Source organism: Populus trichocarpa, chromosome 1 (genome assembly GCF_000002775.5).
Source record: "Populus trichocarpa isolate Nisqually-1 chromosome 1, P.trichocarpa_v4.1, whole genome shotgun sequence".
NCBI lineage: Eukaryota > Viridiplantae > Streptophyta > Magnoliopsida > Malpighiales > Salicaceae > Populus > Populus trichocarpa.
Window position 1 is genome coordinate 1,600,569 of NC_037285.2, and position 23,261 is coordinate 1,623,829.

Consider the following 23,261-nt stretch of genomic DNA (forward strand, 5'->3'; position numbering starts at 1 on the left):
TTAAAGTAAATGAAAAAAATTAATTTAATAGAAAAAAAAGCAAAAACAAAAAACTTCGGGTTAACTCGTCAAACCAGATTAACCCGTTAAACCTGGGATCCTTGTCATGAAAGTTTGATAACTAAATAAAAAAATATTTAACATTAACAAAATAAAAAAAATAAAAAAAATGGACGGGTTAATCCAGAATTAACTGGGTTAACCCGTGAAACCTGGGATATGTGTCATGAAAGTCTGATAACTAAATAGAAAGAAATTTAACATTAACAAACTAAAGTAAATCAAGTTAATTAAAAAGAAAATAAAAATCTGGGTAAACTCGTGAAATCAAGTTAACCTGTTAAACTCGGGATCAGTGTCATAAAAGTATGATAACTAAATTTAAAAAATATTAACATTAACAAAATAAATTAAACAAAACAAAATTTATTAAAAGAAAAAAACAAAAAAAAAAGCAAAAAAAAACGAAAGGCATAAAAAATGAAAAAATGAAAAAAATTTGCTTAAAAAAAAGCAGCTTAAAAAAAAAAAAAAAAAAAAAAACTCAACATTTCACTGTGAATTGCTACAGTAAGATGCTAAGCAGTTTTAGTATATTTCTAATGTTAAGGAACCAAATAGGAAGAAAAAATTGCAAGATCAAAACATTTAAAAAAAATCTAAAATTTAAAAAGAAAAGGAAGAAAAAGAAGCAACAGCAATGTTAATGAACAATGTTTCTCCCCATAACCTATAGTGTTTCACAAAGCACTTTTAGGTTTTTGTGAAGAGCATGTTTGTTATTTTTTAGAAGAGCTTGTTTGTCACTATAGTGTAGCTATACCTTTTTTAAAAATTATTTTTTATTTTAAATTAATATTTTTTTATTTTAAAATTATTTTGATGTATTGATGGTAAAATAAATTTTAAAAAAATAAAAAAATATATTATTTTAATATATTTACAAATAAAAGATATTTTAAAAAACAATCGCTACTACAATATCAAACACTGCCATCTATTGAATTAATTATTTTCACAGATCCCTTGTGAATCTTAGAATTAATATGCATTCCCTTTTTATGAAAAAAAAAAATAAGAAGATAATATCCCAAAGAGTTAGATTAAGATTGTATAAAAATTGATAATAAATAAAGATATTTATTTTTTATGTATTCAGATTGTATAGAGCATTTAATTACTTGACCAAAGAACACACATAAAAGTTCATGCAAACATGAAAATAGCTGGGAGAACACCTCAAGCATTTCAACCATTTCTAATCATCTTAGAAGATATAAAATGAGATTTGAAGTGATATTAAAAAGATGAATATTTATTTTGTTTTTTCAAATGATACAAAAAATATCGAGCATACCAAACTAGGACGATATTAACAACTATGGCTTCCAATGATGATAATCTCATAATCATAAAGTATATATAATGAAACTCAAATTCGTATATCACAAGTCACTTAATTTGATACATATTCAGATGTAGGATGCTGTTCTTATTATCTAGGTCAAAGTCTAATCAATATCCACACAATCCATGCATCTTCTATAACCTAATGGCATCTGCATCACTGAACATTACCCTCCTTGGAAACAACAAGTTAAGGGATTAATGTCTGTTGAAAATTGAACATACTAGGATTCAGTTGCACAAAATCTTCTCAAGATCGACAAATCTCTTTCGACCGAGTTTCATTAACGTTTATCATGGGAACAACAATAAGATCTGTACAAGATGTATAAAAGGAAACAATTTTGATTTTGTGAAATAAAAACATGGAGAGAAATAGATAAAACATCAATCATTCAACTAACATAGGACAGCCTAGAATAGCAAGCAGTTTGGGCATCATCTTACCAGTGAATGAGGGGGAGTGCATTCAAAGTAGAATTAGGGTTCAGGGAGAGCTGATTCATGATTATATTGTGAATGAAAAATTTAGCATCCAAGAGATGAGGAAAGTTAATAATGGCAGCCATTGATAAAAAGAACAAAGAAAAGCAAACAAAAACAAGGGAGTGGCTAGTATGAGCACCTGTGTTTCAGCCATGAGACCAAACCAAAAGAATGTATGCAAGTACCAAAGAAAGTGAATTTCCAACACAATCAATGGCTAAAACATTGGTACACAGGCTATCCATTCCCTAAAAACAAACACACTGCACAAGGTCATGCCCAAAAAGAACCTTGCATTACTAAAAATTGAAGTTTGATAATTGATAGAAAATATAAACCCATTGACGTACTCACACAAAGAGCAATAACCAAACCAATTAAAGAGGCAAGCATTAAAAAATGTTCCAAGCATGTACTTTTAAATGTCTTGAGTGATTGCCTTCTAAAGGCCATTCCAATGATCATCTCATGATCTGAAAGTTTAGTGAAGCTCAAATTTATATATCACTGTGTTTAAACCTCAGGAGAAACTTCCTGACATGAGGTTCTGATAGGCAGTGAATTTTAAACAAAAAAAAAATGCTTGAAATTCAGCATACTCTTTGTAGGATTTTAAAAATATGACCTCCCCCCCAAAAAAAAAAAAAAATTAAAATAAAATAAAAATAATAATAATTATTATATAGATGAAAATCAAATCAAATAGTAGACTCATCCCTACCTAGAATGAGCATGAAAAAAAACCCCAAAGTCTCAATTGTGATCATTAGCTCTGGTACAAGCTCCAGCCTCCAGGAGCTGTTGTAAAAGATCTTGTTATAGCCTAGATATGCATATAGAGTGCAAATTATCTAGTAGTACCTTGGTGAACCAAAGCAATGCTCCAAACAATACACACAAATGCGATTCTAAAAGCAAAAAAGAAAAAAAAAAGTGGAAATTAAAATGTCATAAATCGCATCTAAGAATACATGCCAATACATGATCATCTGCTTACTTTTAAAAAAGGTCCAGGAAAACATAACAGCAGAAGTTCATTATCATAAGATGCAGAATGCAAGCAATAAACCCACTCTGAACACACCAAGATAGAACAACAAGCTCACAGGTTCTTGCCACATGAAGCACAATGCCTACAACAAATTCCCTTGTTCACACAACTATGCATGCGGTGTGCAACAGACAAAATAAACAAAAATGAAAATGAAATTCATTTAACTTTCAATGGAATATCTAGAGGCCAAATGATGTCCATTCTACAAAAATCCCAATCATAGCTATCAGATTGTCAATGAACAAGGTTAGGAAAGGCATGAATTGCAAGCATGTGCTACAAAATGTTTTGCATTTATACAAGTCAAGATCTCAGGAAACTAACAAAGATGTTTGTGCCATTATACACAGTTATAGAAATGTCACATGTAATGATACCATCACTGATCTGGAAGCATTTTAGTGAGAAGAGGGTTCTGCATGTCTTCTTACAAACAGCTTCCCAATATCTTCTGTCACAACATTACTCCTGGAAAAAACACAATTCAAATCATCAACAGCAATTTTATTTTCCTTTTCTTTCGCTTATGATAGGATCAAAATTGGTGTCTATAACATCAAGAAAATTGTCAATGAATAGCAAAGCACTGAGCAAGCCCTATCAGTAGCAAAAAGACAAGATAAAGCTTAAGAAGCCTCAAAATCAGGTTTACAAGGAAAATTAATAGCCTGAAATTTTCTAAAGGAAATTGATGAATCAAGTAAATCTGCACCTCTAGATGCAGCTTTTTGTGTGCACATACATGCATGAGACATGGTAGCGTTACTATACAAAACCAAATTGCAAAGGATATGTATAATGCAGCTTTTTGTGTGCACGTGCAGGCATGAGACATGGTCACATTACTATACAAAACCAAATTGCAAAGGAATGTATACAAAATGCTAACATCTGAATTCCCAGTCTTTTTCAAGGACAAGAAGGCAAAATCATACAGAATCATATTCGTCTATGCACTAAATAGTAAGCTCAAATGTCATACCTCCATCAAAAAAAAGAAAAAAATAAAATTAAGTCAAACAGCCAACGGTCCAGTAGTTTCAATTCCAGGACAGAGCAATTCCATAATATGGTAGCACACATTAATGGCACATTACTCTCTACATCAAACGTCATATATGAGGCTGCTGTTTCCTAACCTTACAGCCAAATACTCAAGTGAGTTGGGAACACTATATCAATCAGCTGCTCTTGCAAACGCTGCCTTCTAGAGAACTATTAGGTTCTACCTCAAGTGCAAATATAGTAAAACAACCAACCACATTGGTTAAACTCATAACTCTAGCTCAACTTCCACATACTACATCTTTCCACAGCTTAAATTTCACCCAACAACCTTAATCCCACCTCCATAAATAACCTTAAAACCTTAAAATGTCTCCAACTAACAATGATTCATACTCTAATTCAACAACCCAATCATTAAAACACGAAGCAAAACCAATTATTTTAAGTTCCACTATTAACTAACAGAAAGCAGCAAAAGGGCAAATCTTATATAAGATTTATACCAGAGAGTCCATAAAAATAACTAAAAATATCACCTTCCTTTAAGCTGAGGAGGAACTAACAAACCCCCACCAGTATCTGGAACATTCTTGTTAGCAACCAAATTCCCTCTTGCCACTTTCCCACTCCGCGAGGACCCCACATTTAATTCTCTCTTTCGCGACGCATTCTCTGCCATTGCTGCTGATACTCGCAACGCATGATCACTTCCACTTCCATCTAACCCAACTGTTGGCGTATTCAATAGCATTGAAGCATCTGGAAGCTTCGATATCGAAGGAAGAAGACTTGGCCCTGCTACTTGTGGCCTCGACAATGACAACCCAGATGACCTGAAACAAAAATAAAGGTAAGACTTTAAATCATGAAGTGAAAAACCCATGATTCAAAATCTCTTCTTTTGTCTGAAATTTAAAGACTTACAGTTTGTTTTGTGGCTTTGCAACTTGTGGTTCGTTTTGAGGTTTTGGTTCTTGTTCTTCTTGATCCTTTTGTTTTTCTTCTTCTTCTATGTTGTCTGTAGCATCCTCGTCCGAGGAAGAAGCGTAGTCAACCAAAGACATCTTCTGATTCTCTCTCGGTTTCTGTCTCTCTCTCCTTGATCTTAGAAACTGCTGTTTGGATCTCCTTTTCTTGTTTATGCTCATCAAGCCTCGGCCAGTGGCTGAAGAATCCAGGCCTAAACCTAATGACCCTGCATGCCTAATATCAGTGGGCTTTCAATCATCGAATGGATCTTTGGACCCATATCGATAAATTCAGCTAAAACCCTAACAAGCCCTAGCAATTCCTAATTGATTAAAACTCTTTTTTCTTTTTTCTTTGATGAGTGTCAAAATTCCTTCTTAGATTGCTAAATAGTCAATACTAGTAATGATCTTTCCCATGGAAAATAAGTGTTACATGGATATTAATTTCCATTCAAAAAAACTTATATTACATGGAGATGATCTCTAATTTTATTTTTTCTAATTTTAAATTTACTTAATTAAATAAAAAAATAAACCAACCGGTTTAGTTTATTTTTAAATTTGTTAAAATCATATAAGTTTAATTTTAATTGATTAAATATATTTTGACAAGCTTTGGTTTAATGGGTTTTTAATTCCTAGTGAGCTTGAATTTTATATATATATATATATATATTCAGTTTCTAAAATCTAAAACCAAAACCAATTTGAATCATTTTAAAATATATATATAATAAAATATATTTATTTTTTATTCAATTAATTTCAAATTAATTTTTACATATATTTCAGATAATTCATTTAATTTACTCACCCCAAAATACTTGCACACATTTTTTTTACTTCCCTAATTATAAAAGCAATGTGTGTGTTTAGTAATATGATACAAAATGATTTTTACTTGAAAATATATTAAAAAAAAATTAAATTTTTTTTATTTTTAATATCTATAAAAAAAATAAAAAAAACATCAATATGATAATTTCAAATGCATCCAATCAGTCTATAAGCCATGTAATTTAGCAAGTCAGATATGATTGACCTGAAAGATTTTTTTTTTTCATGATGACAGAACGCAAAGATTCTTAGTCAAACAAGCATCTCACAGACTCTTGAGAAATAAAATGCAACAAGTCTTTGTTCATTGATACAACATTACATAAGTTAACAACTCTAATAAACAGAACACAACCTTCTCATCCTAAGAATTTAGCTACTAAGCTTAGGAACTAGCTAGTGGAATCTAACTTGTTACTTTTACATCCACGGAGGAGTGACAAAAAAGCATAAGAGAGGAGGCAGCACAAGCTGTCAAGGTTTCTGACCAAGGAGTGCTGGTCTGTAGAAAACATGGGTTTGCGCAATCTCGATGCGATCTCTTGGGTCGTTCATTGTTTCATCCCTTAATGCTTGAAGAATGGCCTGCACTGTGAACTCCCTGAATGTTCAAGCACATGAAAAGTATCAGAATGCATAATGAAACACATGGATCCAGACAAATGGTGAGCATCAAAGTACTGCAATTCCAAGTGCAAGTGTGAAGACGAACTGCGTACTGATTATAGAACAAAGCCTCACATACCTTGTAATAAGTATTCTATATAGCATCTTCAATATGGGGCATAGCTCAACTGGAGCTACAGGTTTGTTTTTGTCAGGATGTAGGACGCTTATGGAGGACTGACTTAGCAGCTCGTAAAATGCTTTCACTGCTGAAACACCCTGCAAATCAAAAGGGTGGGCTTAATACGCTGATCTACAAGAAAGTAAGAAATATAAAAGGTGGGTCTGGTTGTGCAAGGTTAAAACCAAATAATACACTGCTGAAAGGACAAAATCAACAGCGGACAACATTGCTGATGTTGATAAATGACTAGCAAAAGCAATAAACATCTCAAGCAAACCAGTTGGTTTTGTACGAGGGCATATTTTTTATGATCACAAGCACTGAAGCCACAGAGTTACTTTTAGCTCCAAAAAAGTTGTGAGTACGGAATTGTTTCAAACTGATGATAGTTTTCAAATTCAATTTGTAGTAAAACTGATGATAGTTTTCAAATTCAATTTGTAGTGGGTCAACAGTCTCCAAGTAATGGAGGTATCATCACTCAGATATTCTCCCTCCCCTACAAAACCACAAATTTGTAAATGCAAGTTAAGAAGCATCTATTATAATCCTCTCATATTATGTATTGGATGACTATATCATGCATAGATTTCAATCAAATTGGCGTTTCTGAATTTGCACCCTACTGGAGCATGCTATCCAGTAAATATAAAAAACACATGGATCTTTAAAATGGTGATAAAAAATAATTGACCGGTCAAGTTTTCTCAGAAAAAATTCTGTTGCAGACAACTTCTAATATGATGCAAGTCCAATAAGCTTGAGAATCTTCATTGACCATGTCTATGAGTAGCAAAGATTACCTGAATCATTCCTTTGCCCTTGATGCTGTCTCCCATTTCAAGACTCAGCTCCCCCTTGGCCAGCTTTTGACCATACCATGCATTACGACCTTTCAGTAAGGTTACATAAGTGTCGGCTAACAAGGGGCCAGCAAGTTTTTCTGGTTCTTCGGTCAACAAATGTGTAATAAATATCATCTCTGATGTGCAGTGGGCAAAGTACACTGATTTACTGGTTGCACTCTCATTGGTCAGAGCTGCTACCATTCCTATAGAATCAAAATCAAGAGTTAAATTTTCAGATTGAAGACTCAAAATCAAAGAGGAAGTAGGTGTATATAAACAAACTAATGCTTTAAGATAACACAAATGGTGGATCTAAACACTATGCCTGGCTTAATAATTACAATGATAAAACAGTCAAGTTCTTGAGTTAATTTTCTGTGACAAAAACCATTACCACATGAAAAATGTCTAAATTCATTGGTGATTTAGATTCATTTCATATGGAAACTTCAAGATGCATGAAGCATTGTACACCAGAAAGCTGACATAAAAGTACTTTCTGGCATGATAAATTATGTGTCATTGAGAACATATAGATCCTTGATGCCAATCATTACTTACTAGTTGAGCATGGAGCTCAAGCATCAACTACTTGAGATATGAATAATATCATCTAATAGCGTTACAATATCGGGATTAAGAGTTAACGAAATTAAGGCTTACCAGCTCCAATTGCATAGACATTTTTTAAACCACCCATAACTTCATGAGTAACGAGATCACCATTATCCCACACTACAAAGTGTGGCTGCCTCAAAAATTTTGCCAACGGTTTCCTCCACTTTTCTGCTCCACAAATCCGAGCATTAGCATATTCCTTATTGTAAATCTCTGACGCGATATTAGGTCCTCCGAGATAGAGAATGTTTTCCATCGGAACTCCAGCTGCAAGGCACAATGTCAACAATTATGATGTGTGAAAGGTTGGCATTAAATAAAGAACTATCGCATGATTACTAGGGAAAAAAAACTAAGAGAAGTAATCTTACTTGCACGGTTGATCATTTGGGTGGGGGTTATTATGCGTGGCTCTGGCTCCAACTCAGCCTCTACACCTTTTGCCAAAGAGATGATAATTGGCATTGTAATCCTCTCCTTCCAATACCTACTAATTTCCTCGAATACTTCACAGGTTTCAGTTGATGGCAATCCATTAATAACAATATCAGCATCCCAAACAGCCTCCTGTAAATTGGTCACAACCTTCAATGGGCAAAGTGGGGTGTCTATCATATTCAAGCAAAATCCATCTTTTAAAATCACATCTGCATGTAAAATCCTATCACCTAATCTTGCCTCAACATACTTTAAATAAGCACAACGTCTAATTAATCTCCTTAACACATCTTCCCTTGAATTGATAACTTCAAATAAATGCTCAGCCGTGGCCCTGTCAACCGATCTACCAGGCCTCCTCCATATCCTTATCAGAACCTTATCTCTCAGATGACCATAACTCTCTTGCAATAAGGCAGTAAACACACTACCCCAAGCACCTGCCCCAATGCCAACAATCCTCAACGGATCACCTTCTGCTTTGCCTATCAGAGCACGAAGCTCATCAAGCTTCTCTTCCAAAACCCCATTTAAGTTTTGAACCGGCCCATTTGAATGCACAACGTGATTCATTTCTTCTGTATTTTCAACTACTCCCCCCTCTCCTTCAATTACTATAAGCTTCAAGAACTTCAATAAACCAATAAAAGAAAGAATACAACAACTAGTACTTATACCACCACAAAAACCTTTCTTGGTGATATATCCTCACTCCTCAGCTTCAAATGCAAAATTCTAGTATTTAATTCACTGATTCTGAAGAAACTAAATTTTCAATGGATTTTGAAACAATCTAATTTTAATTGATAAATGGGTTCCATCCCTATTCCCTCAAGCAACTATAAAAGCTCAAATCAGCAAATAACCCTAACAACCACAATTTTATAGGTGGGCTTTGTTGGCTAAATCAAGACAATTCTTTCTGGCCCCCACTGAACATCTATAACACGACAGAAGAAGATGCAAAATGGTTTTCGCCACACGAGATTTTTATGGCATAAGCAACATCTATCAAGAAAACCGACATGAGATATAACCAAGAAATGCTAAAAAGATCCCAACTTTGAAAACAAAGTCTTGAACTTTGGCCAGCTAATCAAAACCAAACCCAATCAAAACCAAACTCGAAAGAAGAAGGAAAAGCGAAACAACCTTTGTTTGTCAGCTTCCTCCGACAAAAAAAAAATACACGGAAACACCGAATTTGGCCCTCTGTATTCACACAAAGCTCCTCGTGTCTTTGGTTTTTCTTACAAAAAAGGAGAACACGTAGAGGAAGAAACTGACGTAAATTTCGAAGTGGATAGGAAAGAAAGCTGCTCTTTGAGCCAGGATTCTTGGTGAAATTTTGGGGAAAATGTCCCCCTTTTCACAAATGTGCTACTTTCTCAAAAATGGTAGAGACAAAAAAGCAAGGAAAGAGAAGGAAGAAGAAAGAAATTTGGGGGAAAATCGACTTATTACATTTTGAAGCTCAAATTATTGACCGGAGACTAGAACTCATTTATACAAGTTTTAGTAGGATTTAAGTTGTTTTTAGAGTTGAGAAATTTTTGAGTTAGGATTTGGTGAAAATTCGAGGAAAATGTGATTTCCTCGTAATTGAATAAATTAGATGTAGGAGGTCATAATGGATGTAATATGGTGGAGGAATTTTAAATAAATTCAGGTGAAATTGAGAGCTACGTGGCCGACTATGAAACAAATAGTAGACCAGTTTAGTTAATGTAATTGTTGTTATTTAGATATAATTGATATGTATAAATGTATGGATTGCGATTTAATATAAAATTTGTTGTTGTCTGAATTATTATTGTGTCTCGAGCTTGGGTTTATGAGATGAAAACGAATGATGTGAACATTATGATTATTGCTTGGGGACTTGAAGGAGAAGCGATCAAAGCGAAACCCGACTTATCAAGAGCTTGGATAACAAGAGTTAAGGTAAGGGAATGACCCTTCATTACCATTTTAATTATTTATACATGTTTTTATAATTATTAAAACTACAATGGTAATTAAACTATACATTGTATATTGTTGTTATGGTTAATGGAAGGTGTATACCTTCGAGGTAGAAATCGATATGTAATTTGTAGTTAATCGTATAAGCGATAATGTATAGTACATTATGAGATATGATTTGCCGCAGTGGAGAAAAAACCTTTTTTATATTACTTTTGACTGCAACGACGGAAAACCCTTGTACGTATTACTTTTGACCGCAACAACAAAATTGTATGCAAGAGTTATTATTGAGTGCATTGATAGGATCTGATGCATGATCTATTACTAATAGAAACAGTAAAAATCATGTGTAATTCGTATTAGACCACTATGGTGAAAATTAATGTTGGGACAAATATATATGACGAGAACTTTAAAATAATTGATGTGTGAGATAATCGACATGTGAGTAGATATTATTGTGGAAAAGGTGCTTGACACCTTATTCAACAAATTCATTATGTCAAGTAATGGGAAAATACGTTAAATGTGGTATGTTTTTATTTTTATATTAATATGTGTGAAACTAGTTACCATGGTTAAGAAGACTAGTGTCCTAGTTAATGGCTATTGGAGAAACTAGTTATCATGATTAATGGATTAGTACACTGATTAATGGGCAATAAGAGAAATTAGTTGCATTAATCAATGAGACTAATGCCTTAGTTAATGAGCAATTGAGTTACCCTGGTTAATAGAACTAATACCTTGGTAATTGAGCAATTTAAAAAACCAGTTAATTTAGTAATAGAATAAATATCCAGTTTGGGCTAGATAGGGCATTGACATGTTTTTAAATTGTGATAATTGTACTGATTTGTAAGGTTAAATGTAAAATAAAAAATTATCAACTTAGTAATTGATGTGGTTAATATATATAGAAGAGATAATAGCAAATAATAATTATGTATAAAGCTGATTGTATTTGGTATTAAATAAATTTCTAAATATTTCACAGTATCGTGTCGTGTAGTAGATCATGTATTTGGTATTAACAATAACATGTAATGGAGCAATGTGTGTGTGAGTTTAGATGTGTTGATAGGTTAATGAGTGAGTATTTAATTAGCTATACCGATAGAGTTTAACAGAAAATAAAGATGATTTGAGCATGTCTTATATGTATAAAAGTAATGGAAGGTTATTTGATATATTATAAATAATATAAATGGACATGAAATAAAAGAAATGAATAATAAATCGAGAAAATTTCTTAACATAACAAGGATGCTATATGGACTAAAGTACAATGTATTATATATAAAATAAATGTCAGGGAAATAAAAAGCTGACATTAATTAAATAACCATGTGAATTAGACATGCTTAAGGAATGTGTTATAATATTTATTGAAGGTGGCTGAGAGAGGAAAAAATCATATAATTTATAAGTGTTTAGGAAATGGATTATGAGGTAAATTCCTTTATTTGTGAAATAATAATATTAATATAAATTGAATATATTCATGAAGTGAAAATAGTTATGGAATAACTTAGATGTGAAAGGGATATTGTATCAAAGTGTTTGATGGAGACCATATAATTTTAAAGTTGTAAGGAATAAATCAAGTGACAAGTTAAATTAGATTACAAATAAAATATTTATTATGATGTAAGGATGATAAAGTAATAAATAAAATAATGGGAAAAAAATTTATCGGAGAAATAATAAAAAATGTAAGGTGCTGGAAATTAATATAAGATTAACATTCTTAAAAAAAAACTTATGAAATTAATTTTGATGATATAATTGTCAAACGTTAGTAACTAGAATGATGTAAATATTTAATATGATTTAATTTTTAATTTTATATACGATGTAAGCTTCTTCAAGGACGTTTATTTCATAAAGTCACTGAGCTACCAAGTATTATATCAAAAAAATATTTGTATTTTTTTTAAAAAAACTTATAAATAAATAATGTGAATGAAATTTTTAATAAGAGATATAATAAATTGTGTAATAAAACTATTGAAACTTTGTTGGGATTTTCTTCCTTATATATATATATATAATTTACCTAAATTTTTATGTATAAGATAATAAAAAATAGATGTAATTGTATTGAAAAGATACGGGATGTTACACCATGACTATAACAAAAGTGAGACACACCAACCATGAAGACTATGATTGCGTTTCCGTTAATGTTTTATAATAAAAAGATAATATAAAATAGATATAAATATATTTTATATAGAAGATATAAAAATAAATAAATATTTTTAAATATATGAAAATAATTCTTTTAAGCGTTTAATGGGCTTGTCCTCCAAATGCAAAAAAAGCTAGATGGGTCTCAATAAAAAAATTATAACTAAAAAAAACCAGGACAAAATCTCAATCGAAGGCCCAGTCCAATGTTACCCAAGACAGTAACTGGGCTACACCGACTACCTTTGTCGAACTTATATTCTAGCTAGCTGTGATGAACCGTGACTGTGGACAAAGTTGGTTTTGTGAAATGAAAGATGGGTTGCAGAGAAAGACACCAATGGAATTGCATTTAGCTCAACATCTGATCACAGGTCCTTCTTCATGTTAGTTCTTGTTTTTTTTTTTCTGGGTTTTTTATTTTTAAAGTGATCATGTTGTGCTGCTTTTTGTGCAAGAATTGATGTAATGTAGGACAGGACAATGCAGGGAAACAAATATGTTGAGGGTTGTTGTTTTGAGTTTATTTTCTTCGGGTATTATGTCTTTTCCCATGCTGTATGCATTTAAAAGAGCTTCTTGGGGTTTGTTTTTCTGGAGATTGAGATGTTTTTTTTTTTGCGAATATGAGCAATAATATGGGTGTTGTAGTCTGTTTAGGAGGGTGTTGTTGGTTGTTCTTGTTAAATTTCTTAGCAGATGCCAATCCTTGTTATCTTGATAAAAATTGTCTTTTCTACTAAGTTTTTTAAGAGTTAGGACTATGTTTCGATTCGGCTGTCCCATATGTTGAATGGTCCTCTGTATTTCTTGGATGATATTGGTCAAGTAAAATTGATTTACCTTTGATTAAGTATTGCACTTCAAATTGTCAAATGGCTTAGTGGGGAACAATAGAGAGCTCTTATTAAGTGTCAATGGAATTTGGGTTTCAGATTCTCAAAGCAGATCATTCTATTATAAGAGGAAGAGGAAGAATCTTGTTTTTTCAATGATTAATTGGGATTTGCTAGTTAAGTTGAGTCTTGGTTAACAGAAACAATGAAGGGAGACAAGAAGCAGAATGCTAGGGGTTTATTGGCTTAACTTCAATGGTAATTAGAACATCTTTAATGCTTTGTAACTGGTTGGCACCCTTTTTTTTTAGCAAAGCTGTAGTGTGCGTCTTGGTATCACAAGAGGCTGGTGCATTGTGATTGCATTGTAGAACTTTATTTTTTATGGTATGAATCACCCCGTCCTCCCTGCTTTTAGCTGGACAAATTAGGTCATGTCTTGTCCATGGCTGATATCTACGAGAGAGCTTACTTTCCATTTGTCTAGGTCTGGTTGTACCGCAGATATGTTCTTGGTTGGGTTTATTTATCTTTCTCTGATATGCTGGCTTGACATTTGAAGTTGATTGGACAAGTTTTCCAAAAATGCAACTGGGACAAGTTGAGCTCTCCACAGTTGCTTGATCCTGCCATATCAGGGCCCAGTTAGAGAACATTTGTGTTTGGTTCTGGAATTAAACCAATGACACTTCTGGTTTTCCCTTGCATTGGAAACTTCATCAATCAGAAGACTTTTTTCAGGCTTTTAAAATAGTTAGCTTTCCTAATATGAAACAGTTTTTCTTAGTGTAAAAGAACTTATAGAACTAAAATGAGAGGCATTCTCTTCTTCTGAAATTGTATAGTGATCTACATAAACCCAAATTTATGTTGGATTTACAGGGAAAACATTGGGTCTTAACCTGTATTAGACTGAAGCATCCAGGATTGCCTAATTTATTTTGCACCTTAAAGATATAAACCTTGCCAATTCTTGCAACATGCATTTGTCTAAAGTCATGCTTGTCAACATTTATATTCTTTACACTGATATGGAACTTGTTTTGTGCTTGGTTTATCACAAGGCACTTAAATCAATGTATTAAGTAATATTCTTCACTCTCTCCCTACAGTAAAGATCTCAACAGATTGGGCTTTTTGGTTTTATCATTTTTGAATTTCTGTTCCTTTTTTAATAACATAAAAAGCTCTCGCCTTAAAAAAAGACCAAAAAGGTCCTTTACCAATTATATTTTTAGATGTATTTCTTCAGTGCCACTTCATTAGTATAAAGAAGGGGAAATAAAAGATCAATCTTTTTTTACGTAATGGAAATATATTGCTCTTTTTTAAAAGAAAATTCAGAATATCTCAGCATATTTTCTTGTTAGCATAGAAACATGTAAATGTGGAATGATTCAACTCTTACCCCTAAGGAATAGAACTCAACAATGAATATTCTTGAAAGCAGTTTGTGTTTGAGCTTAGATGAGTAGTGGTGGCCTAAGTTTGGCTTATGCTAGTTGATTCTATGTCACATCACATAATTTTGTCATTTATGCTATTGTTGTTCTGTGGTTGAGCCGTTTAATCTGCACATTGAGATGTGTTATGCTTGGTGTTTCCTTGATGAAGTCTATATGTTAAAATGATGCTAGCTTACAGACGTTGTTTTTTATGTATCTTTTCAGATTTATAGAAGACATTATGACGTGTTTTCTTTATTCATATGCTTGTATTAAGTGCATATCTTGGTAACATTTTCAGCAATTTAATAGCTATATCAGATGACTATCTTTTTCATTCCTCTATCCCATTCATTTCATATGCTTATTCTTATAGATCTTCACTTTCAAATTCTCAGTAGCCTTGCTAAGGTTTCAAATTTTAGTTCTGTGGATTGAATTGCTGAAAACCTGTTTAAGTTTTAATTTCTATGTATTTCCCTCCTCAATTGACAATTTTACTGATGTTTTACATTTTCATATTCTATTGTTGATGAGCTGTTGAACTGTAGCTCCTGTAGATATTATTTATTTAAGGGAATGCGTAAGTTCTACTTGTGCCATTTTTCTTATTCCAGGATAAGCAAAAACAGAACTTGTCCTTTTGCAGTTGGTGGACACATGTTGATGTTTATATCGCCACCAAAACTTTTCTGTGGACTTGGAAGGTCATAAGAAAATTTGGCAGTAACTGCTACTTTGGATAGGTGCTCTGTGAAAGTGATTTGAAATTGAATAATGCAACCTCTTACAAGCCAGGTACAGCTCTAAATATATGCTTTATGAATTAAAAAATTCAAGAAATGAAGTTGAATGATATGCTTTTAATTAGTAGTAGATTGTCAGGAGCCACCATCTTAGATGGAACATGGAGGAATACATACAGTATTCCAAACTTTAGATTTTATTGTAATATGAAGAAAAGAACTGGGAAACATGACATGCTGTATGTATTTTTTTTTTGAAGAAAAATACTAGTACTCAGTAGTGCCCAGGTGTTGTATTTTCATGGTGAAAGATTATCCTTTTTGTAATTTTCTATGAATCTGTTTTCACTGTTCCAATAGAATTTTATGGAAACAGAAAAACTCGGTGTGCTTGCTACTCAGTTAGAAAATATTTGTGCTTATAGGTGCTTAATTAGCATTTCAATGTTAACAAGATGAATACGTCCGAAGGTATTGGTTTTCTGTGCAATTTCCAACAGAAACTTATTGGAATAACCAATAAAACAGGAACTTAGATGTATAGTTAGTAGTACTGTACCATAATGTCATTATTGGATTTGGGACCAAACACAGCCCTAAATTTAGAAAATAAAAAAAGCTCAGCACAGTGGCTATACATATTCCATTGACCACTGGCTAATGTTATCTCTTTCACTGGGCAGTCTTGACTGCTTGATTTCAGTTCTTGAGTTCAGAGAGAAGTTGCACAACTTGTTTGTTTTTTGTTTTCTGGATTGTTATTACGAATAACTGTTGCATAGTAATGGGCACCATGTAGGTCAAGTTTTCACTGATGAAATGCTTGATTTGAAGTTGCAATGTCTCCTAGCAAAGAAACTGTATTCTATCTATGGTATGTCTGGCATTTTATTGTTGACAATTTGTAATTTTCTTATAGAATCTTAAATCTGTAACTTCTAGTTAAGTGGTAATGTAAATTGCTTGCAGCATGAAAGATTTAAATAGTTTATTTGATATGTCAACTCCCGTCACATGCATGCCGTATTAAAGGTTGGCTCCTTATAGTGCAAGTATTCTATATTAAAGGTCTTTAGTGTTCGATGGAAAATTAGAGATTCACTTTATTCTGTAGCTACTGTAATTTTACTAGTGTCATCGGTTGGTTGAGTGTTTTTGAAAAACTAAAGCAGGCATTCTGGACCTATAAAATTATGGAGATGTCCATGTCTGCCTAGCAACTTTTTGCTTGAATATGCAAGTACAGTGATTACGCAGAGAATGAACTGCATGAACCATTGAGAGTTATTGCCTAATAGTCTGACATGTTGATATGTTAGAATCTGTAAACAGCATGTTGCTCCCTTTTGAGTTTGCTTTTCTCATTAGATCTTTTCTCTGTGGCTGACGTTGGTTGAATATAAAATGAAAATGGGAAAGATTCATCACACTAACATTCATTGAGAAAGCAAGGATTAGAGAATCATGGCAAATGATTTGTAGGACCATTAAAGTACAAACCTCGCTCAGTTTTAGGGAACTAAAGGATAAGTATATTAGGTTTCAATCCCACATCCTTGGCAAGATATGTATTGAGGATCCTTTACCTGTGTGTATGAGACAGGTCTATTGGACAACACTAACAGTAAACTCTTAGCATTTTCTGATGTTATTTATGATAATTGTTTTCTTTTTGTTTTTCAAATTGTTATTACGGTTCATTACGGATCAACCTTGTATAATGCACTCTTCTGAAAACAAATAATTTTTTTGTGCTTGGCTGCCAATGAGTCAAGTTTATGGCTGAATAGTGGCTGAATAATCATGTGGAGGATCCTGTTTAATGATATTTATTTGTGATTGTTCTCTCCAGAACGATCCCCAAAAAGAAACTTGACTTGTTCAGGTTTTTCTGCTTTTTTCTCTCGCTACACACCCTGCTTGGATCTTTTGCCCCTGGATTGCAGTATTGCACCTAAGACGGCAATGGCTGTAGAACAGTTTCACACTGCTATATGGCATTCTGTCATTGGTGTAGACTGAATGCTGCAAAAGTGGGTTGAGACGTCTGAGGTATGTCCATGATAGACCACTATACTATCTACTGTTTATAGTCCTTTTACTCTCTTATTGGTTCTCTTTGCTTTAAACATTTGGAGCAATGGGACCTGGCTCTTCTTTTGTCATACATCAGCTAACTCTTCTTGCAAGAAAAGATATCACTGTTGTCTTTAGAATTAGATTCACTGTAGGAATAACCGACACTTAATTGCAAAATGATTACTATATACATTTCGTCCACGGCTACTGTTTTCAGTGCCTTTTACTATAAATAATAGTTCATATTGGCAATGTTTGGCTTGTTTGATGGAAAAAAAATTCAACTAGCCCCTGCACCCTTCTAGTTACACTTGCTGTATATGAGAAGACAGGAGACCATGATAGTTATCTATTTACTCGGGTTAAGGCATCCCCCTCACATGCCACAAGGGCTTTTTTCCTTTTAAGATACGTATATGGCTAGTGTCATGAGAAAGATATTCCCTTTTGAAATATTCTCTGGCCAGGAGCAAGTATTGCCAGGGGGTCGTAAGTAGATTTTCTCTGGGCAAAAACCTCCCATCGTGGGCCAAAGTGGGCTCTCCATTCTCCCTGTGTATTGTAGTGGGGCAGATATTGCTTCATCCCAAGGCGTGCTGTTTCACAAAATTCTAGAATTCTTTTATTCTGAGTTAAGATATGTTCTAAGCCATCAGTTCCCATGGACGAGGGCATTGCAGAGTTAAGGAAAGCCACTAAGTAGAAAATATCTTCCTCTGGAAGAACAGCAGAAGTTCTGTTGTCCCATCTGAAATCAGAATCAGTAAGTCAATCAGTCAACAAAACTTGGAGAAATCACAAAATTGAAATTAATTCTTTTGTCAAACTGTTACTTTGATTTGTTAACTGGGTAGATAAGGATTGGACCGTTGCTCGTGTCTGTTAGGATGTTGCCAAAGACTTCATCCGCAAAATCGTTTATTTTGCTTTTGGGGATAAGAAGATTGAGCCATGGATGCGGAACTTCCCACAAGCCCTTAGACCGTAGCTTGACCTCAGACACATGAACTCTATCCAAGAATTCCAAGTATGAAACTTCTGTTAGGAAAAGTGTTGATGCCATGTAACTTAGTTGAGACAACAAATTCCCAACTTCCTGCATGAGAAAAAATGGTTCTGTGAGTAAATGCCTTTTTATTAATTAGTTTATGATTTCATAATTAGTTTACTGATATATGAAAACCAGAAGATAATGGACCATGTGGCTCACCTCATTTAGTGCATCTATCCTGTCTCGGTTGAAGTATTTGGCCAATTCTAAGCAGTATAGAGTTCTTCCATCCGATTGAAACTGGCTAGCTTGAACTGGGTCTTGAGGATCGAAAGATGACCTCCAGTTATTCAGGAGAGAAGTCCTGTTAATTATCACAAATCCTTCAATGTAGTCGAATGTGCTTTCTGCACCTATTAAACGCTCTTGGTCTGTGACAAATGTCGTGAAGTCCGAGTAGAGAACTCTAATCCATTTCACCTATTCAAAATATGAAATTGTGATGTGAGAAACGAAACTTACTGCTAGAGGCATTATTTCATTATCTTGCTTTGATTTAGTAAAACTTCTACGTGGACCCAGTGGCTATAATTTTACCATATCAGGTGCTGGTTCCAAGGATATTCTTGCCCGTGTTATGATGCCAAACTGACCAAGTCCTCCAAGAACGCCGTGAAATAGGTCACTATTCTGCTTCTCCGAGCAATTTAATACTTCTCCCTTTCCTGCACGGAGTTTCAGTTATTTTACAGAAGATTTGTGAGATGCACATGATATTTTTTTCATGCCATGTTTGCATATTTGTGTGTGCTCGTACACTCTAATTTTTGTACTTGAACATCAAATTATTGGCAATGGTCGAAATATCTTTGGTGGGAGCAAGGTCTAGCACAGCATGCATAGCAAGGACAATGCCATGAATACTTCACTTGACCCTGGTCCCATTTGCCTAGATGCAAATCATCCATGTGTGTTGCCTACTGTGTTTTTTTTTTCTCCCTTCTCCTTTTAAAAAAAAAAAACAAAAGAAAAATCTTTTTTTCGCTATTTTACTAATTTTATTCGAACGAACCTGTAACAACTTCCAGCTGATTGACATTACTGATCTGAGGGCCATGCCGAAACGCCTGCCCACTAACCCCAGCATTAGACAAAGTACCGCCAACAGTTAAATGTAAGTAGTCTGTCCATGATTTTGGTGCTAACCCATACTTGAGGCATTCACGCAGGATATCCATCCACAACTCACCGCCAGAGGCATCCACATATGGATAGTTTCCACTGTAAACATGCATTTTATGAACTTGGAGTGATTCCATATTGATTACAACTCCTTGGTGGGCTTGTGCCTGACCCTGGAGTGAGTGGCTGTGGCCTCTAGCTGCAACTGTCAGCTCTGAATCAGGACCCATCTGCCAAATATGCCTTATCGTAGTGGCAATATCAGAAACTGACTTTGGATATAGTACTGCCAAAGGGAGTAGCTGAAACCTATTGCCGAAGTCTTTGGCTGCATGGTGAACTTCATCAAAGCTGAAATGCCCGTCAACGGAGAGGGTTCTCAACGAAGAAGGGTTGCTGGAAAAACAAAGGTTTATTGTTATGGTCATGCAGCTCAGGAACAAAATCAAGAAGCTTCTTACGAAAAGCATATTGGTTTGCTTGAGGATACTCACAGGTGGATATCTCATTTATTTTTTCAGTTGGAAAGTTGAGGAAAGAAAGGTGATTAAGCTGGTTTTCTTTCACGTTTGTATGCAAAAAGAGCAAAAGAAGTGGTATGGAGGAGCCAAGGGTTGGGGGGAGAATTTAAAGGTGAAGATTTTGGGTGGCTGAGTCAACCAATATTCAGTTTTAAGAATCCGTATGAAGACTGCCTACTTGTTATGACTTTCTTTTCGTTCTCCTTTTTGTGCTCTTTCATTTATAACAGAAGCCATCGAACACAGATGCCAAGTTGAAGAAAAAAAGGCACAGGAAAGAAAGATTTCACAAATCTTGCACTTTTTCCCAACAGTTGCAACCACAATCTCACCTTTTCCACCAAAGACAAACATGCCTCGAAATTTATCTCTATTACCATGTTAAAGGGAACTTTGTCTATATTTAGAAAAATGAGATACTCAATGGCTACGCCGGTTTGTGTATCCCTCCGCCTCTGATGACAGGTATGCCCATACCTTTGTCTCCCATACATGAATTATTATAGATTATGTTTTTCTCATATCTATGGCTGTCGGAATGTAAGCATCGCGTATCTGCTTTGAGATCAGATGAGAGGCACTATGGGGCCTCCCTTTGATTTATTTGAAAGGGAGGGACGATCAGGTGGGGTTTTTTATGGGTCCATAAGACACGTGAAGTGCTAATCCATGTGTGCCAGTGTGAAGATGTAAGAAGAAGAGTACTGTAGATGGGGATGACAGCTTGAGGGAAAGCACTGAAAGACTCCTCTGCTACCTCTCTATTGTTTGTTGTTTTGAAGCCTTAGTTCCCAGCAAAGTGACAAGTCTGAAGGATTCTCTTGTTTATTTGTTTGCAAGTGCAATTAAATTACACTAGTTCAATTATTGCCTTTTTCACTTTCTTGCATACAAGTTGCATCACAGCACCTAGTTAGAGATTTGCACTTCCAGAGGGAAGCATCTTTCACTTCTCTTATTAAAAGCCTGTTTGTCTTTGCCGCCACGGCAATGGTTTTCAAAAAACATTATTTAGTTTTTTTTTTTTGTTTTAAATAATTTTTTTATATGTTTTTAATGTATTAATGTAAAAAATAAATTTTAAAAAATAAAATAAATTATTTTAATATATTTTTAAATTAAAAATACTTAAAAAAATAACCACTACTCTAATTCTATAGATGCCCCGTGTGAAAGGAATAACAACACTCAGATTTGAGCAATGGACTCTTTTTTTCAAGCTGGTTTGGACTGCCTGGGCTAATCAACTCTCATGAAAACTGAAAGGAATCAGCATCTTGATAATTGCAACCCCAGATCTGAATACAATCTTTGTGTACTTTGTGCTTAGAACACCGTGCTATGGAAGTGCCAGCTTATGGGCATCAGTCCTTGTATTTGATTTGCTGTTATTTTTGTATTCTAAAAATAATTTTAATTTTTTTTGAATTTTTTAGTTTTTTTTTAAATTAATATTTTTTTTACTATTTTCAAATCATTTTAATATGCTAATGTTAAAAATAATTTTTTTAAAATAAAAAAAATATTATTTTAATGTATTTTTAAACAAAAAATACTTTAAAAAACAACCGTTACTGTACTCCCAAACACTCCAAATAAACCATTGGTTTTTACTTACACAAATCCATCCAGTGTAATAATTTTCCATCATTCAATGTTAACATATACCAACTATTAACATTTTTGTGCCTGTATAGGAAATAATTTAGTGCACATCAATCATAATTATAAAATCTAGTATATTTATTGGGTCATGGCATGGATTTATTCCCTTCCTCATCATTCAGGTTCGATCCTTTTTATACATGTCTGTCACTCCCGCGGTGTTTTACCTGTCTACTGAGCTTGCAGGGTGTTCAGTGGATCCGGGGACTAATCGTGGTGCGCGTAAGCTGACCCGGACATCCCGGATTAAAAAAAAAATCTAGTATACCTTACAAGGTTAATTCGTATTATTTTAGGGTTTTGTTTTTTTGAAAAAAAAATGAATACAGTAGAAACGATCGAGACTTTTATTGGTAAAGTGTGCCATGCGTACAATGTATTTGTATATGTATTCTGGAATGGTGGGGTTAGTACTTTTTACTGCTAGAAGTTGTTTAGGTAAAGTGAATAGAACTTGAGTTCAAACTTTAATAGGAAGAAAATGACATAACGCAACGATACGAGAAGGAAAACAACATGAAAAAGACTGCATTGACAAATCCAACTACCGACTCGCCTTTAACTTCAGCTTCCTTGAGGTGGATTTTGACAACATCTTCTAATAAAACAAGCAAGCATTGTCTCTAGCGTTGAAGCTTCTCTATCGGAGTATGTTTGTTTTTGTATTTAAAAAATATTTTTAAAATTTAAAATTAATTTTTTTTATAATTTTAAATTATTTTAATATATTGATGTTAAAAATCAATTATTTTATACCACTGTCTAAAATGACGCGGGACATGACGAGTTGTCTTTTGAGTGGAAATTGCACTCGAACACGTACCTCTAGTTGTGGGATCGATATGGTGTGAAAGTGTAGGTGGTGTGAATGTGTTGTGTGACATGTATTGTTCTTTTTATAATTAATTTGTGGTGAAAAACCTAATCTTTGATTACATGCAATAAATATTCTAGAAGGAGACCGAGCATTTATAATAAAGAAAACAAAGCATAATTAACATAGGTTAATAATGATTACACGAGCCACCTCGAAGGCCATAAACACGTATCAAGGGGCCTTCATGTCCATTGATGCTTCGTTTTTGCAGAGCAAGAACCTCTTTACAAGTCAAGAATTGTTGAATTTCACTCGTAACAATTGCCATCCAAGAATCAAGAGGACGGCTGGAGTGGCTCCC

The 23,261-nt window shown here is 33.9% G+C and overlaps 3 protein-coding genes and 2 long non-coding RNA genes across 6 annotated transcripts; 2 read left to right on the forward strand and 3 right to left on the reverse strand.

Annotated features, from left to right (window-relative positions):
* Positions 1-3,081: 3,081 nt before the first annotated feature.
* LOC18094317 (uncharacterized) lies at positions 3,082-5,180 on the reverse strand. The gene is made up of 3 exons (XM_024604512.2): positions 4,880-5,180; positions 4,492-4,788; positions 3,082-3,415 (listed from the first exon to the last, which is right to left on the reverse strand). The coding sequence occupies exons 1-3, from the start codon at positions 5,101-5,103 to the stop codon at positions 3,346-3,348; spliced, it is 591 nt and encodes a 196-aa protein (XP_024460280.2). The 5' UTR covers positions 5,104-5,180; the 3' UTR covers positions 3,082-3,345.
* An 828-nt stretch (positions 5,181-6,008) lies between these two features.
* On the reverse strand, positions 6,009-10,062 carry LOC18094318 (probable glycerol-3-phosphate dehydrogenase [NAD(+)] 1, cytosolic). Its single transcript, XM_006368519.3, has 5 exons — positions 8,391-10,062; positions 8,065-8,286; positions 7,357-7,604; positions 6,509-6,648; positions 6,009-6,364 (listed from the first exon to the last, which is right to left on the reverse strand). The coding sequence occupies exons 1-5, from the start codon at positions 9,028-9,030 to the stop codon at positions 6,238-6,240; spliced, it is 1,377 nt and encodes a 458-aa protein (XP_006368581.3). The 5' UTR covers positions 9,031-10,062; the 3' UTR covers positions 6,009-6,237.
* Positions 10,063-12,890: 2,828 nt separating this feature from the next.
* On the forward strand, positions 12,891-16,126 carry LOC112326285 (uncharacterized). Of its 2 annotated transcripts, none has more exons than XR_002979917.2 (2): positions 12,891-12,992; positions 15,549-16,126. It is a non-coding gene; the product is annotated as an uncharacterized LOC112326285 (long non-coding RNA). The 2 variants fall into 2 exon arrangements; XR_008058015.1 differs by having other exon boundaries at positions 12,899-13,004.
* Positions 16,127-17,843: 1,717 nt separating this feature from the next.
* On the reverse strand, positions 17,844-20,994 carry LOC18094319 (cytokinin dehydrogenase 6). Its single transcript, XM_006368520.3, has 5 exons — positions 19,788-20,994; positions 19,313-19,440; positions 18,935-19,195; positions 18,558-18,820; positions 17,844-18,472 (listed from the first exon to the last, which is right to left on the reverse strand). The coding sequence occupies exons 1-5, from the start codon at positions 20,404-20,406 to the stop codon at positions 18,151-18,153; spliced, it is 1,593 nt and encodes a 530-aa protein (XP_006368582.1). The 5' UTR covers positions 20,407-20,994; the 3' UTR covers positions 17,844-18,150.
* Positions 20,745-21,297, forward strand: LOC112326286 (uncharacterized). The gene is made up of 2 exons (XR_002979919.2): positions 20,745-20,883; positions 20,989-21,297. It is a non-coding gene; the product is annotated as an uncharacterized LOC112326286 (long non-coding RNA).
* Positions 21,298-23,261: the final 1,964 nt, after the last annotated feature.